We start from the raw sequence: 13,650 nt of genomic DNA, 5'->3' as shown, positions 1-13,650 counted from the left end.
GGGGGAGGGGATAGGATTATAAAAACTGGCCTTCATTCAATCACCTGGGCATCAGTCATTAAGAAGACAACAGGGACATTCTTGAGTCCCGTTTTGGTGTACAAAGTTGCCATATGCGCCTTGAGATCCGACATAGTGTAGTTGCGTCGTAGGACAATCTGGGAGACCTCAAATCCGACGATGTAGGAGGCGAGTCTAGACAACGACTGTTTTCCAGACCCGCCAACTCCAATGAGCAGACAGTTGCCCCGAGGCATTTCCAGGATTCTACACACTCGCATCACATGCTCCACAGCATCACCGAAGAGGACCAGATTCATAGCTGCATTGGATTCATTGTAGATCTCGAGACCTTCGACAAGCACCTGCGTTATGTGTTCCATTGACCGGATCTGTGCGTACTGCTTGTCGGCGTCCAGACCTCGACCAAAGTGACAAAGAAGGGTCGGTTCAGCGGCCAGATCATCTGGAGATACTTCATTGAAGACGTTGGTGATACCGTTGGTGATTATACCCACTGCTTGCTTGATGTCGTTCTTAGAGATCATCTTGTCGGAGTAGACCCGCATCGCCTCGTGGCGATAGAGGCGGAGGATACTCAAATCTGTTGTGAATACTTCAGCTTCAGAGAAGAGCATCCCCTACAATCAAGGGAAAATGCAAGTAGAGACGTCACATTTTAACTTTCCCTTTTGAAGATCATACCTGAAAAATGTTGGACAGATCCCGTAGATTAAAGACATAGTGGAAGCACACCGCAGTAGGTAGGAAGGTGGACGTGATTTTGTTGTGAATTGCGATAGCCACAGTGATCAGACCTGACGCCATCTTGACAATGGAGGGGGCCATGTTGCTGTTCCTGAAGTGCTGGCTCATAATGGTCGTGTAGATGGACTGGACAGCCGACTCGTCGGGGAAGGAGAGTGCAAGGGTGCAGAAGTGACGTTGAAGTCGATCTTGAATAGTGAAACTGCCTACCGTGGGATTCATGGCTGCCACGTACTGGGTCTTGTGGATCACCTTCAGGGTCAGCTTTGTACGATCGTAGAAGTGCTTGTGGTCAATGTGTTGACGCATTAGAGTGTGCGGCTGAACTGTGAAGTACTTGTCCACCTAGACGCCACCACGATACAAACAACAGTCAGGGGGGGATTAGGGTCCTTCGGTTTCTCTTTTTCGGTACTTACAGTAATATTGAGATCCTCTCTAATACCAGATGATCACTAAAACCGGTTTACATACTACTAGGACCGAGGTTTCAAGTACTACTTCTGCCCTAAGCCCTTCAAAAGTCGTAGCAATGCCAAGAATAGACATCTATGCTTCCTAGAGGAGGGGAATTAAGAGCTTGCCTTGTCCAGAGACAGGAGGACACCTCCATTACCCACTCTACCCCGCTCATAATATGAGGAGCTTATCAGTTAAGCAACAGCATGGATTGCAAGGGGAAAAGCACTAGCCTCAGGCATGTTGAGATCATCAATGAAGTAGATCATCCTAAATTGGCCCGGTGGAGCGTAATTCTTCCCGGCCTTCTTCTCCAAACTCTTGTCCAAAATCTCCTGAAGCATCATACTGGTGGTGTAGAAGTTGAAGGAGATGTTCTTCACAATGAACACCTCACTACTGAGGTGTGCAAACATGTCCTGCAGAATGTTCGACTTTCCTGTTCCGGCTGCACCCACCAACATGACGGGCCTGCCTGATTGGATCAATTTGTCCAAGAAGTACTGCACACGGACAGTTTCCACAGTTGGAACGAGACAATTCTACACAAAGCAGAATGATGGGATTTTCACATCCCACTCGGAAGTGCAACAGTTGATAATGTTCAACCCACCTGTAGCGGTTGATTCTCCTCCCTCTCGTAGGGTTTGAGGAGCGAGCTCCACGGCTCGAATTTGCGGCTCGTAAGGCTCCAAAAGAAGTCAAAGATGGTTCCGTTGGAAGGAAATTTAACCGATTTGAACTCATTCACCCACCACTTATGAAACTCTTGTCGGTGATCTGACATTTGATCCTTAAATAGGGCCCCTCCCACGGCCCATACACAGCAGAAACAGAAAAGACCTTCATAGTTCTCCTTGGTGAATTCGCGGTGATCCTTGGAGCTCTTCTGTGCGTCCAGCATGCTCTCAAGTAGGTAGCAGAGCATGTTGACATGGGCCAAATCGGGTATAGTGGTGATCTTTTTAAACTTCGTGTTACAGATCTCGAGGCAAGGACCGACGTACTTGTCAAAGCAAATTGACAAAGCGGGACGTTCGGTGCGAGAAAGGACTTTGTTGTTCTTCACACGACTGTCCAGCCAGCTGTGAACATACCTGAAGGCAATAGTGGTATTTCATCGTCTAATTTGGGGGTGGAATGGTTTGAAAACGCGCTTTGCCTCATATTTACTTACGGTAGCCATCCCAGATCGCTGGCATTGATGTAGAGTATACCGGCTCGAGAGACGGTAGCAGGAGTAGCTGTCTTCAGATGGCTAATTTCAAACAGAAGACGCATTGTCGGTGTGAGAGGAATTCGCTCATTACTAGCCAGGGTGAGAATCTTGTTGTCATCCATCACAGTGTTCAGTGACTCAATCCACATTGGGTCAATGTCACCGTCCAGCACTATCCACTTTGGTCCCTTGTGAGTCAGGTTCGCCATGTCTCGCATGATCGTTGAGAAGAGACCTAAACAAAGTCATAATCACCATCAAGAGAACTCACCATCTTTCCACTCTCTGGTGGCAGGATTAATGACACCAAAGAGTTCATCATTTGTCACGGCCTTGGGGTCAAGGTCAATAGCAGTGGGTGTCCGGCCATTCATGAGGTGAGTGTGATAGAGGGTACGCCAGACCTCGCTTTTTCCTGCCCCTGCACCGCCATTGATAAAGACGGAGTGACGGACCGCAAAAAGTTCGTCCAGTTGCACAACCTGCCATGCAAGGGCACAAAATGCACCAAATAGGATGTTTGATTGACTAGTGCATCAAAGGTAACGATGACCCTCCATGTCACCAGTCTTCCAGCTCAATATACAACCATAAAAAGAAACCCAGACACTTTCCGCCTCCTTTTTACCAGGCATGTAGGCTGATAATTCCTTCAGGAGTAAATCAGGTGCTACGCCAAACCTTGACGCCTCTCACCTTAAGAATGAATGCATCCTCAGTCTGCAAACCTAGATCCAGAGTAGCTTTCTTCACCTCCTCCTCCAGCTTGACATTCCGTTTTCTCGGGGCTTCAAGAGCAGGGAATAGATCCCTGATAAGACCCAGGAAGACGGGCAGATCATCGGTGATGATCTTGGGGGTATTAAAGTCACGCAGCGCCCGCATTAGTACCGCATCCTCAGCCATCTCGCGATTACCCCGCTTCAGTGAGCCTGCCACCACTAGCACTGACTTGATGGCCCGCAAGCCCCAATCGTAGTGGTCCTGCTTGGAGAGCAGTTCCTTGCACAACTCGTAGAGTGTGATGAATTTACGCGCTAGAATGCGGGCACTGAGAAAGCCCTCTGCTACCAACATAATCTCGCAGATCAGACCGAAATCAGGCACCACCATCGCACAGGGGCTAGAGAGAGTAAATAGAGCTCGTCAGTTCTCTCATTCATTCCGTAGTTCTTTAGGCAGTGAACAGACTAGCTATTACCATGGCTCCTGAATTCCGGCGTCAAATTTATCGGTACACCTTCGCACAGACTACTTATATTTCATAACTCACCGTAGGTGGAAAAGGCAGTTATATAATTTTTCAAAGGGGAGATTAACTAATTTAGGTAAATCAGATGATTCAAGAGCACAAAACCATTTTTTCGATGATCAGATGTATGAATTACCATAACCGAGAGGCCAAGAAAACGACACCAACACCGATTACCTTCCACTACGACGTCGCTTGATCATCACCAAAAAATGCCACAAAATACCCTCAAAATTGGCCACTCAAACCAAGAACGTCTTATACCCAGTTTACTATTTCAAAATAAACCGACTTAATAAAACTAGTGACTATAAAGTGACAGAGGATATGTGTCACATATTCGTGACTCTGATGGGGAAGATGTTGAGCACATTGTTCCACCATCTTTTGATCTCAATTTAAAGTAGATTTGATGGAACATACCGGAAGAGTGCCTTCAAGTTTTCTGGCAGTTCAGTACGACCAGCATAGCCGGGATTCATGGTGATAAAGAGACCCACGGAGCGCTTTAGTGGTATCGTCTCCCCCAGAAAGTCAAATATGGACTTTTTTGTTTTGACAGCATCCTGAATGCATTTAACCTGTGTAAAGGCACATAAAAACATTTTATTTTCACTTCTCCAGGTAGGTATTTTGTACATAAAAACATGGACATTTTTCCCACCTGCACGGCAATGACGGAGAGGACCTCCACAGCAATGCGATTGAACTCATCGAAGCAGCCCCAGGCACCAGTCTGAGCCAAGCCCTTGTAGATATTGCCCACTGACTTGTAGTCCATCTGCTCGGAGCAATTGAAGACGTAGACCATGGTGCCGAGAGCTCGACCCAAGTCCTTAGTGGTCTCTGTCTTGCCTGTTCCAGCAGGCCCTGCTGGTGCACCACTCATTCCGAGGTGGAGGGACTGTGTCAGCGTGATATAGCACCTATCCGTTAACGGCGTAACCACCAATCGAGGCGTACAGCCCAAGTATTCGTGCGCGTAGGCGAATTCCGCATCGCAGATATTGACAAAGCACTCATTCACCTTTTCATCCCACCTCACACGCAATTGGGAGAGCCAGGGAAAGGCTCTTGAGTTATCCACCTTCATTGTAATGAGTTTAGAGACGGCATCTCGGTTGTGCACATCGATGGTGCAGAGGGTCATAATCTTCTGACGGTCTCCAGGAGTCAAATCAGTCAGCAGCATCTCGATTAGGGTGCTAAGTGAGGCGATCTGTTTCTTGTTGTACTCCTTCATAGCATTTTCAAGGCCCTCTTCCAGTCGTGCGAATGCGATACCAACCTCAGCTGTCCATCCGATTTGTGAGCCGGTGAGGGCCACTTGAGCAGGGTAGTCAAAAATCCACTGGTCGCGAGGCTTTTCTTCGTATGCAGCCACGGCTTCCGATAGAGTTGCACGCATAGTGTGAACCATTTCGTCTATTAAGCGATTCAACCACTCCTCCACCTGACCCTCCAGGGTGAACGTCGAGACAAACTTGACAATCTCACCATCCTACCCAAAAGATGAACGCTATCAGACTGGAACACAGTTGAGCACAACAGTTTCGTGGAGTTCAAATGTCAACAAGAAACAAAAGTTTAGACCTACCTTGGCTTCCATCTTCAGAGCGGTCAAGTTGGAATTCGATTGGTTGGTCTCAAGGTTGCAGATGCTATCAAACAGCTTGGAGAGGTGTTTGAACACCTTCTCTGGCATTTTTCCCTTGCTTACAATATCCATCAAATCGGCCTGTGAAACGAAGTAGAATCTTGGGAAGGCTAATCGTTTGGTCTCCAGGTAGACGGCCAGTGTCTTCTCACAAATCGCCAGGCCATCGCGTACAGCCTGAATGTTATCAAAGAGCTCAGGTTGGCTAGTGGTGGCCTCGATGACTTTCGGTTTCTTGGCTATTTCTTCAGCCAAAAGTCGAAACTCCTTGTCGTGCTCGAAAAAGAGATCCGTATCCTTCGGTAACTGTTCACGAATATCATCACAGAGGACAAATATAGCCTCCAGACCTGACCACACTCTTTGTGTCTCGAACCACAGAGAGAGAACTTTGTCAGCAGTGAACAGAGCTTTATTCCAATAGGTTATCTTGACAATTGAATAGGCATTATCCCGATTTGCCATCATGTCAAGCACCTTGACTTGAGTCTCCTCAAGGAATGTGGTAAGAGTCTCCGTTTGCTTCGGCAACAGCAGACCAGTTCGCTCATGCGGCTCATACTCAAAGTACATGTCCCTCCAGATGGAGTCAATCTTCTCCAGATCCGCCTCAATTTTCTGCTCATTCATAGCCTTGGAGACAATTCCATGAACTTCATCTTCGAATTTGTGCAGGTTCAAGGAGAGAAGAGCTTCCAGCGTGGTGTCGTCACTGATATCGATCACGGCACCGGTGTCATGCATGAGCTCCACCCAATGACGATCCTTGACAGCAGGATTCTGCAAATCACTGACCGCGGACATGGAAGCACCTATGTCTTTCAGTACCGCCTCCAGACCCTTGTAAACCGGCCATTTCTTCACGTCTTTGTCCATAGATCGCAGCTCCAGAGAAATGTCGCGAATGACCTGGAATGAAAGTTACATGCTTCAAGTCAAGTTATGCGAATCTCGCAAGTGGCCTTCCATGCACTATGAGGATCTTATATGGAACTACTTCCAGGCTCGTACGCCCTATGCTGTCTTTAGGAATAATTCCTTCTGCTTTGTTAGTAGTGAAGAGTAAGCTCTCACTCACGTCCTCAATTGCCTCGAAGTCGACCTGCTTCCACAGTTGCGTCTTCCAAGAGGCCACATAACTTTTGAAAGTTTCCACCAAGTCCCACATCTTCTTGTTTGCCTTCATCTCCCTACGCATGGCCTTCAAATCCACGTAATTGGGAATGTCGCGGACATCGAATGACTTTGCGGAGACCTGCATTGCGGCTACGCCCTTTTCTATCTCACTCAACCGGACATCCCACTGTAAAAGGTAAAAGCGGTTGGGACGGAGAGGACACCCATCAGCTGGTTATCAAGGGATAGATGCAATCGGATTACCATATCAAGTTGACTGTAGGGGTTCGGACATTCATACTGGAAGATATTCGACTCGGCAAACTCACGCCGCATCGCCGAAGCCTGCTCATCGTAGTCTATGCTCAGGGCTCGAATATTTTGAACCTCCCTCTCTTGAAGAGGCTGTACTTTCTGTTTCGTGATCACTGAGAAGTTCTTCAGCTCATTCCATTGGGCAGGTAATACCTAGAAGGCACTAATTAGATTGCCCCGATTAACTTACCTCCAACAGTTTGACGACAGACTCCGGTAACTCCTCACCGAACTCTTTCAACAGTGCAACAGTCTCTCTCAGTGGATCAAATCCGGCATCAGTTGCAGCTTCCGCCTCCCGGATGAGCTTCAAGCGTTCCAGTATTGTTACGAGCTTATCGTAGGTCACTTTCTCAGTAGCCACCTTGAAAGAGAGATCCTCATTACTGTCATGAATGAAGGAGCTAAGACCACTCAGGGTATTGGTCACATGATCCACAAGGAATTGCTTGAATTTGTCACTCCATTGGCGGATCTCTGTGAGTAGTGCCACCTTAAAGGGTTTCAAATCTACACGCATCCAGTTGTCAAAGATGTGTGTGTCTTCAAGCTTCTCCACATCTTCAAAAACTTTATCGTACTTGAGAATAATATCCCTGAATTGGTCAAGAGTAGGTGGATGCTCTGGAGCCATTACATCTCCATTTACATCTATGTCGTCTCGTGTCAATAACCGTCCATAAAGACAAAATTGACGGATGAATTCACGTCTATCCTCAGCCCAGTAGAATGAGTAATTTGATTCCAGATTAACTTGATATTCCGAAGCCGCACGCATTACCGCATTCACATGGTCGGTAATCTTCATAATGAGGTCCGCAATCTCGGGTGTCTGCATGACCTGATAGGAGAATCCCACTCGGTCTTTTATAGTTCTGGAGATTCGAGCGCTCTCATCCGAAGCCTTGGAGAGAAGGCTCTTGCTCTTCTCCTCTTGAGCCACAGAAGCAGAGGCCTCCTCGTCTTCCTCTTTTCCTTCTTCATCCTCTGCCTTTTCACTTCCTTCCTCCTCGCCTTTCCTCTCGACCTCTTTGTCTCCACCTTCTCCCTCGGCTTCTTCGCCTTCCTTCTTCCTCTCTAGAGCCTCTGCCTCCTCCCGAGCCTTTTGTTCAGCAGCCTCCCGTTCTGCTCTAATGTCGGGCAGGGGAGGATGACTGGAAAGAAGGGGGACTAAACGTGATTGGTCAGTGATATCCTGCACCAAACTGTCCACCAAATCCATCAGACTCTCGCCTTGGGCTTCATGCATGGCTGGTGTGAATCTTAGCTGGGTACCCTGGAAAGTAAAAGGGTGAAGCTTTACTAACAGGCGTAAGTCTTGGTCTACTTATGGGCTTAAAGGATTGAAGGCTTTATTGGCTATGTGGGAGTTTAATAACTACAAATCATTTTGACGACTAAATTCAGCTGATGCGTTGGATAGAACCACAGTATTCCACCAACTGACATCAATGATGAGGGATCCCTGCATCAGCGGCATCTCGGATTTCGTCTTGTCCGTGTGATCGGACATGTAGGCGAGGCTGCAGCGGACGGCCTCCGTCAAGCCCTCCAGGATAACATCTTCCATCGCCTCCTGATAGGCTATCCACTCTGGTGAATCTGGTGTCGCATTGTAAAGGTACATATTCTCCTAAAAAGGGACGTTTCTTTTAGCTTAGTTTCACAATGGGCTCCACTTCACATCTGCCTAGAGTAAACCAAAACTGCCTCTTTAACTACTCGGACTCTTCAGTCCTTATGGATTGTACCTCCCCATGGCTACATGTCCTTTCAGTCATTCCCGTTGGCCTCTCAGCCCTTCAGTACGCTACTCATGAATCTCTTATACTGGTATGTCTGCATACAACTTCAGAGGAGTTCTCTAGCTTTAAAATACGACAGAAGACAAGAGGATCCAGTGATTCAAGATGAAGAACAAATGATTCCAACTGCCGCGTAAACTTACCAGGCTCCAAACAGTAAATGTGGGTCTGAATTAAAAAAACGAAAAGAAAATTACCGCCACAAGCCGGAGAATCTTCTCTGCAGCATCAACCATCTCACGATAGCGTGCCTCCCTGATAGGCTCTCGGTCCTCCAGCGGAATGAGACAGTCGTATTTGCGCTCTTTGCCCTGATAGAGTGGAAGATTGTTCCATAGTGAAGCCAACGCGCCTATCTTTCGCAGATTCTCATGAGCCGTCAGAACACGATCACGCAGATCACTTATTTTTACCAGATTACTGTCGATGAAGCCTATTTCGTCTGCAAGAAAAAGCAACTTGGTAAACTCTCGATTCACTTCTCGGGTTCTGTGTAAAAAGAAGACTCACAATCCTCCCAGTTCATCTCTTCAAAAGCTGGAGCTAGACTGTTATCAAAGGTCTCCACATCGGCTGAAATGAGAGGGTATTCTACGGTGTAGGTCTGCTGCCGAACTGTGTTGTAGGCGTTGGCGATTTGGTTCAATTTGAGTCTTGCCTCACGCAACGGTTCGGCTCTCTCAAAAAGTTCAATACTCTCTGGAGGCAGCTTCTCCTTGACCTGGTCTGCAGGACTCGGGACCGCAGCCTTGAATTCTGGGGACACATCGTGGTCGCAAGGACCTTCGCCGCTCATCATGAGGAGGTAGTGCACCTCACGGAGCACTTCGATCAACTGGTTGTCAAAGTTAACTGCCAGAAGGTGGCTTTCTGGGTCGCGACGTAGGAGTGGAAGTCGGAGATTGACACGACACTTTTCGGGTGCTGAATCACACAACTCTTTAAGCTTTAGTTTCCTAAAGCTAAACACAAAAGAGAAGATACAGAACTCCAAATCCCCAAGGGCAGTATTTATTGCAATTTCAGAGCTTACTCAGATAGGAGAGTGACCAATTCCTCATATTTCTGTTTTAGTTTGTCTGCTCGTTCTGTCTTTGCGGCTCTATAAGTGAAAGCTTTTATTAAGAACCCAAAAGATTTTACTTTTTAATGCCGTTATACTATTGCTAGAGATATTTCAATTTGGAAACCAATCCCTAAGCGTAATGTGCTATCAAAGATTGCTTACATTCACTAACAAGTACTCCTTGGATTATGGATTAGTCATCTCCAAGACACAAAGCAAGATATGGGAGCCACTTCATGGCTTCAAACTTTGATGATAAAAACCATTTTAGGGTTCATACACCACGGAAGAGAGCAATGCTGCCTTTGAAATCGTGATTGCCATACCACCAGGCACTCAAAAGAATTAAAGTTTACTAATTATTTGAAGTAGCAATAATTTTTGGATGAAATCTTTGTACCTTCGCTCATGGCAATTAGATCTAGTGTGCGCATTTAAGAAGAAAATATCACCCTTGGTGAAGAGCTACATTTGCTTGTAGAACTGCTTATGGGTAGCAGAGGAATTGGCACATGGCGTGATTCAAAGAACGGACTCGGATTAGATTCACAGTTGGGAGACGATTATTTCGAAAATTTGGAAGACAATTTATGCATTGATGGATGTCAGTAAGACAAATCAGGCCTTTACGGCAAACACGAGCGAATCGTTGCGTACACGGGAGTGGCAGCTCGGCCAATTCTACTTCCGCTTATAAATAAAGACACCAACGCTTTTTTGTTTTACTATGCCAAATTCTATAGACTTTCACCTTTTTAACAAAAATCTGTTCTAGGTGAAAAGGAACCACTGCGAAACCTGCTGGATTATGGATAACTATGAGAAAAACTCACGGATGATCGATATGATGGAATGGCTTCATGAGAGCATCTGCCCGCCTTAGTAGTTGGAGAGACCAGGCCATTGCCCCGGAAGCCGGTGGTAGATTCTTAAAAATTGCCTGTTTCAGCATCCCCTCGTCGTCCACATGTCTATCCAAAATGAGTTTACATTCGTCCAGATCCTTGTGCATTATCTCAACAAGGTCGTAGAAGCAGTGTTCAATGTATGGTGCAATAAGTGGACGCTCCAGTAGGGGGCCGAACATGAAGATGGTTTTGAACATCGAGGCTGCATCGGGACAGCTACTGAAACTCCGCAACAAAATTGAGGTCATTCGATGGTCGTAATTCTCAATCATCTTGAAGTACTTTTGGATCTCGTTGAGAAAGACATCGTCTTCAGTGGATAGACAGTCCATATTGAGATCAGTAAAATTTTTGTAGGCACTTTGGTACTCCTCGTACATATCGCCAAGGCTCTTTGACAGCTTTGCACCAACTATTCCCAAGACTTCTATCTTCTCCAGTCGATTATAGTCGACGTTGTAGTTGAAGTATTTCTAAGTAAAACAAATGACATCAGATATGATCGACTGAGTTTAAAGAGAATTTGGACTGTATTTGAAAGGTTCTGAAGGGTATTTTATCAGCCCTGATTTCTGTATTCAGGAGCTTACCTTGATGAGTTCCAGACGTTCAATAAAGGCATTCAGGCGTTTAAAAATCCAGTTATTGTGGAAGTACCATTCAGCAGGTTCGATGCCATGTTGAATGCAGGACTCCTTCACATTTGCTCGATACTCGTCAATAACGCGTCGAAAGTGGTAAAGTATGTCTAATGAATCGTCCAGTTTTTTTATTCCATCGTCTGGCTCCTCCTTCACAATTTCCGAGGGGTCGAGGTAAAGTCGACACTAAAATGGGGAATGAGATGCATATGCCAGGAATGAGCTATCCGAGGATGAAGTCCCCAAATGACAACGCTTAATGTTGGAAACCGATCTACCTGTTGAATGAGAAGATTGGCGATCTCATTAATTAGAAGCGCCATTCTGTTGGGCTCACGGTAGTACTCACAGTTGACCCAAATCAACGCTAGAAGGTGCACCAATGGCTGGATGTTTGGTTTACACTCCTCAAAGCTCAAAGCTTCCAAGTCATCAAGGTACTTCATCAAGGGGGTCAGAAAGATTACAATCGTTTCCGCTTCGACTACACCTAAAAGGCGGATAGAAAAGTCCATTATGTGATGTCAAAAAAGGATGACAATAGCATATACGAACAGAGGGAGAGAGAACTGACCTCGGACGACCTTTTTGAAGAGATTTCTAAAGAGAGTGGTATAGGCAGATCCATTCTCCTCCAAAATGATGGCCATCTTCTTGACCTGTGGATGTACCAATTGGTCGTAGATGTTGTACAGGCTGCTGGTCCGCTGATTCCAAAAGTCGAACTCGTGCGAGGGCAATGGCAACTGACCATTTGGGACACACATTTCTGAGCTCTGCTCCAAGCACTCATTTATTTGCTTGTTCCAGTCAACCACTGTCATCTCAATGGAGCACAGCATACTCCCAATTGCGTCTTCACCTCTGGTGAGATGAAAACGGACGACTTTTTACCATTTCGTTAGAAAGAAGAAGGAATTTAAATGTGATGCCAAATTTTCGTTTGTTGAGATTTTACCTCAGCTGTTTAGCAAGTAAAATAGTGGTTGATGTGACATTTAGTCAAGCGCTCACGTCGAACCGGAAATTGACATTTGCAAGGACGTTAACATTGCTGAACAATACGTCTAAGAGGCGACAAGTACGGTCTATTACCAGGTAGTAAGGCAGAGAGCCGCTTCGAAACGATAGTTCACGCAAGTAATCAGGCTACCACAGACGCGACGAAAGCTGCACCGGGTCAAAATGTGTGCTCTACTTTGTTCCGGAATTGAAACGAGCATTAGAGCGGTGGAAACTTGCAGATTCGCCACCGATGGCGAAGTGAGGCAGATGGCCCTAGAATGGTTTGCGCCGAAGCTTGCTAATTAGCAGTTAAGTGTCAGGGTAAGTGTACGTATAAACGTAGTAGGAAAGAAAGGGATAAGCCTCTTCCACCTCGAAAGTCCCATTTTCAGCTTAGCTGTGCCTCATAGGCATCAGCATTCATCCCAACGTGCTTAGTCAGCTTTGTGAACAGACAATGTTTTACGGAACCGGATCATTAATAAGCCAATTTACCTTCGGCAAATTATAACGCGGCAGCATGGCTCCTCAGCAAATGAGAAGTTGGACTATTAAAACAAACCGAACACGGAAAAAATTTCTACTGATGTTTTACAAGTAGGTATTTCACGAGACCTACTTTGCAGTGACAGGATCTTGCCCCTCCGCTAATTTGTCTAACTTAACCGGATGAGCCAGATGCGTTCGGCCTTCCATCTTTGCGAGGACGAATTCGGACTTCTTTTGCAAATTGTAGAGGTCCCGTTTAATGTATTCATTCAGTGACTCTGGCCAATCCTCCCGATTCTTATCGTTGAGAATGAATGGAGCTAGTACCTGAATAAGAGGTTGTGAGAAAAAGCTGATAGAGCAGATTTACTGAGTTTACAAAGGCTATAAAGTGGTGAATGGGCGATTTGTGCAAATCTCCGTAGATTATTCCCGATTTTAACTGATTCATGTCGATGTTCTTTTCAAAGCTAACTGGCTGGTTCTTGACAAAGTAGTAACCCTTGCTTTTCATGACAGCGGGAAATTTGTTGTAAACCTCCATTTGTCCACCCGACGGGAGGATGATGATCATCAACTGCTCGTCTTGGTTCTCAAAAAACTCCAAAATTTTGTCCATTGTGACCATGTCCTCCTTCACCTTCAACAACTTCTCCGGCTTCATATCTGTCATGGCTTGAAGGTAGTCGAAGACGAAGCGCAAACGCATATCGTCCAACTCCTCCATCGTCTGCGCCTTGACAAGGTTTTCGGTGCGATCAAAAGTGCACCGTTTTACTTTTCAAACATTTGATCTTATCGATTTATCGTTAAACCCTTCAACTGATCAGCTGTGAAGTGCAGTTATTCGCCTATCAAACGCCGTCGCCTTGATTCCCTCTCACCATTAAACACTTTACCCTTGTCACACTAAAAACCAAGCTGATATGACCTTGTGGAATTTTTCACTT

At 46.0% G+C, this 13,650-nt stretch overlaps 1 protein-coding gene across 1 annotated transcript in view; it reads right to left on the bottom strand. All coding sequences in view use genetic code 11, as the record gives it.

Moving 5' to 3' along the window:
- Nucleotides 1–13,427, bottom strand: part of EGR_02054 (Dynein beta chain, ciliary) — a gene marked incomplete at both ends in the record, with an annotated part of 20,263 nt that extends 6,836 nt beyond the window's left edge. The window contains 23 exons of the mRNA XM_024491303.1: nt 45–641; nt 706–1,094; nt 1,457–1,769; nt 1,841–2,324; nt 2,405–2,681; nt 2,718–2,928; nt 3,143–3,569; nt 4,122–4,279; nt 4,363–5,199; nt 5,296–6,264; nt 6,434–6,658; nt 6,736–6,939; nt 6,977–8,062; nt 8,234–8,419; nt 8,789–9,033; nt 9,102–9,553; nt 9,625–9,693; nt 10,491–11,038; nt 11,156–11,392; nt 11,485–11,696; nt 11,781–12,070; nt 12,831–13,027; nt 13,080–13,427. Coding sequence (XP_024354156.1) covers nt 45–641; nt 706–1,094; nt 1,457–1,769; nt 1,841–2,324; nt 2,405–2,681; nt 2,718–2,928; nt 3,143–3,569; nt 4,122–4,279; nt 4,363–5,199; nt 5,296–6,264; nt 6,434–6,658; nt 6,736–6,939; nt 6,977–8,062; nt 8,234–8,419; nt 8,789–9,033; nt 9,102–9,553; nt 9,625–9,693; nt 10,491–11,038; nt 11,156–11,392; nt 11,485–11,696; nt 11,781–12,070; nt 12,831–13,027; nt 13,080–13,427 — 8,961 coding nt within the window. The remainder of the gene's footprint in view (nt 1–44; nt 642–705; nt 1,095–1,456; nt 1,770–1,840; nt 2,325–2,404; nt 2,682–2,717; nt 2,929–3,142; nt 3,570–4,121; nt 4,280–4,362; nt 5,200–5,295; nt 6,265–6,433; nt 6,659–6,735; nt 6,940–6,976; nt 8,063–8,233; nt 8,420–8,788; nt 9,034–9,101; nt 9,554–9,624; nt 9,694–10,490; nt 11,039–11,155; nt 11,393–11,484; nt 11,697–11,780; nt 12,071–12,830; nt 13,028–13,079) is intronic.
- Between the last annotated feature and the right edge of the window lie 223 nt (nt 13,428–13,650).

The sequence above is a fragment of the Echinococcus granulosus genome, assembly GCF_000524195.1.
Source record: "Echinococcus granulosus chromosome Unknown EG_S00009, whole genome shotgun sequence".
Taxonomy (NCBI): Eukaryota; Metazoa; Platyhelminthes; class Cestoda; order Cyclophyllidea; family Taeniidae; genus Echinococcus; species Echinococcus granulosus.
Note: the sequence above shows the minus strand (reverse complement) of the source record. Positions and strands in the feature narration are given on the sequence as shown.